Source organism: Brassica oleracea, chromosome C3, assembly GCF_000695525.1.
Source record: "Brassica oleracea var. oleracea cultivar TO1000 chromosome C3, BOL, whole genome shotgun sequence".
Classification (NCBI taxonomy): Eukaryota; Viridiplantae; Streptophyta; class Magnoliopsida; order Brassicales; family Brassicaceae; genus Brassica; species Brassica oleracea.
Window position 1 is genome coordinate 54,987,788 of NC_027750.1, and position 2,484 is coordinate 54,990,271.

Genomic DNA, 2,484 nt, shown 5'->3' on the forward strand with positions numbered 1-2,484 from the left:
GTTCGACAGTGCACAGACTTAGAAAATACATAGGTTCCATACAGAGAAACATAAGTAAGTAAACTTAGAATAAAACTTTCTCACACCATTAAACATAGAGATTTTGAAAGTCACATAAGTTCGACAATGCACAAACTTAGAAAATACATAGGTTCCAATACAGGAAAACATAAGTAAGTAAACTTAGAATAAAACTTTCTCACACCATTAAACATAGAGATTTTGAAAGTCTCTAACAATTTCCTCTTCTTGTTGGATCCTCTCCAAATTAATTGTGAGTTCTGCAATGGTTTGGTTTAACTGCTCGATCACCCTACTCTTCTCTTGGATCTCATCCCGGGCTTCAATCAAAGCCATTTTTTGCCATTCTGTACCATCCTCTACATCAAACCATTTGAAGTAGTTGCATCCATTTTTCTCCTGCCAAAAATTCCATTGTAAATAATTGCTTTATTTTTCAATCTTGGATCACAATTTCTATCATCAGCTAGGATACCTTATAACGCTGACAGCCATAAAATCGTCGCCCCGGGTTCTTGTCTGTCCAAGCTTGTCTTATTTCGGCATCTAAGCGACAGAAACACAATTTTCTTGGAAAATTTTCCCTTCTTCTTGACGAACCCGAACCATCTCCTTGCATCTTCGATATTTTGTCCTCGGAAAGTAAGCAGAAGAGTCTCGAGAGAGAGAAGTGAGAGAGAAGTGAGAGAAGAGAGAGAGAAGATGGAGAATTTATATCATTTATTGGATATATAAAGGACCAAATTCGGGTATATTCAGGAACAATTATACTTAGTTATACCAACGTTCTCAGTAGTTGTCCAAACCCGATTAAAATTAACAACAACAACATTCCAAGTTCAACATACCAAAAGCAACATTCCAAGATTTAGTTTGTTTCACTTGGAGGATTAGAACGCATTCCCAACAACAGCCAATTAAAACCAAAATTTTTCCTCGCTCACCTTACGTTTTGTGTCCTTTTACGCCGTTCTCCAACTGATGGATTCCTATTAACCTTTTTCCTTCCCTTCCTTGTCAGCTTTTTCGGAGGTATGATCTGGAGCTCTTTGATGTGATCTGGTACAATCCATTCAGACTTGTCCGGCACAGAATAAATGGTCCTGTAATAAGCCATTGCCCAAAGTTCTGTCCAGTAATACTTTGAGCAAAACTGATGATACTTTATGTTGACCTCATGTCGACGACCATTAGCACCAGGAACCTCAAGGAAATATAAGTAAGCAGCAAGTCCGTGAAGACAAGGATACTTTTCATAATCAAATACCTTGCAGCTACATGACTTCGCTATCAAATTCACCAAATAAACCTTCCCATTGTCAGTGTCGGTAACCTCGTACTCAAGATCATAACTATTCAGCTCACGCACTGGCGTTTTCTCAGCTTTGGCCCATAAGTTGTGCAAATGGATCTCAACCAGAGGAACCAGTTTGGTATCAAGTGATCCAGACACGGCGTCCTTCCGATGTTCATTAAACCAGTCAGATATTTTTTTGATGATTGTATCCAACAATGGTATCAAGGCATACCTCCTTGCGTCCCTAAACGCGCTATTCATCGACTCCACACTGTTGCTAGTGTCCAAGTTGTATCTACAACCTGGAAAGTAGACCCTAGCCCATGTTGCTCTGTTAGTGTTCTCCTCCAAATACTTGCAGGCTGAAGGATATCTCACCTTAAAAGATGCATAAGCAGCCTCGAACTCAGACACTGTGTAATACCTAGCCAACTCCATAAATCTCCATGGCATTACGGCTTTGATGGTTTTACAAGCATGGTTTCTCACATTCTGAGCTAGATGCCATATACAATGGCCATGGTGAGATTGTGGATACACATTAGCTACAGCAGTGATGAGGCTCTGATTTCTATCGCTCATAAAAACTATTTCAGAAGAGTCCGGTATAACAGTTTTGAGCATCTCGAAAAACCAAGTCCAACTAGCATTATTCTCACCGTCAAGTACCGCAAACGCGAGGGGATAATGGTGACGATTAGGATCTTGAGCTTTAGAAAATACTAGTACCCCACCATATCCGTTTTTCAAAAATGTAGCATCCACAAGAATCACTTTCCTCATGGCCTTAAACCCTTCAATGCAAGCGCCTAAAGCTATGAAAAGGTACTTGAACTTACCGTCTCATCCAACTTCACCTCTGTTGTTGTTCCGGAATTAGCCTGCTCTAACATGTACAAGTAGCTAGGCAACATCTTGTAGTTGTCTTCTGAATTACCACGCAACTCACGCATAGCTAGATTTTTCCCTCTCAAGGCGGTGGAGTAAGATACCGATACACCCAGTCTTAACTTAATTAAGTCTATGATATCTCTCGGAACAGGAGTCATCAGTTTTCCAGGATATTCCTCATTCAAAAAAGTTGCAACTAATTCTGCAGATCCTTTCCTCTTGTTGTTGCAACTATTACTTTGATTAGTCCGAGAGCATGTATGCACACCCCAGTA

General features: G+C 40.1%; 1 protein-coding gene across 1 annotated transcript; it reads right to left on the reverse strand.

The window, feature by feature from the left end:
* Window positions 1-207: 207 nt before the first annotated feature.
* Window positions 208-2,367, reverse strand: LOC106330968. Its single transcript, XM_013769349.1, has 3 exons — window positions 2,158-2,367; window positions 971-2,104; window positions 208-420 (listed from the first exon to the last, which is right to left on the reverse strand). Exons 1-3 carry the CDS (start codon window positions 2,365-2,367, stop codon window positions 208-210), a joined length of 1,557 nt encoding a protein of 518 aa, XP_013624803.1.
* Window positions 2,368-2,484: the final 117 nt, after the last annotated feature.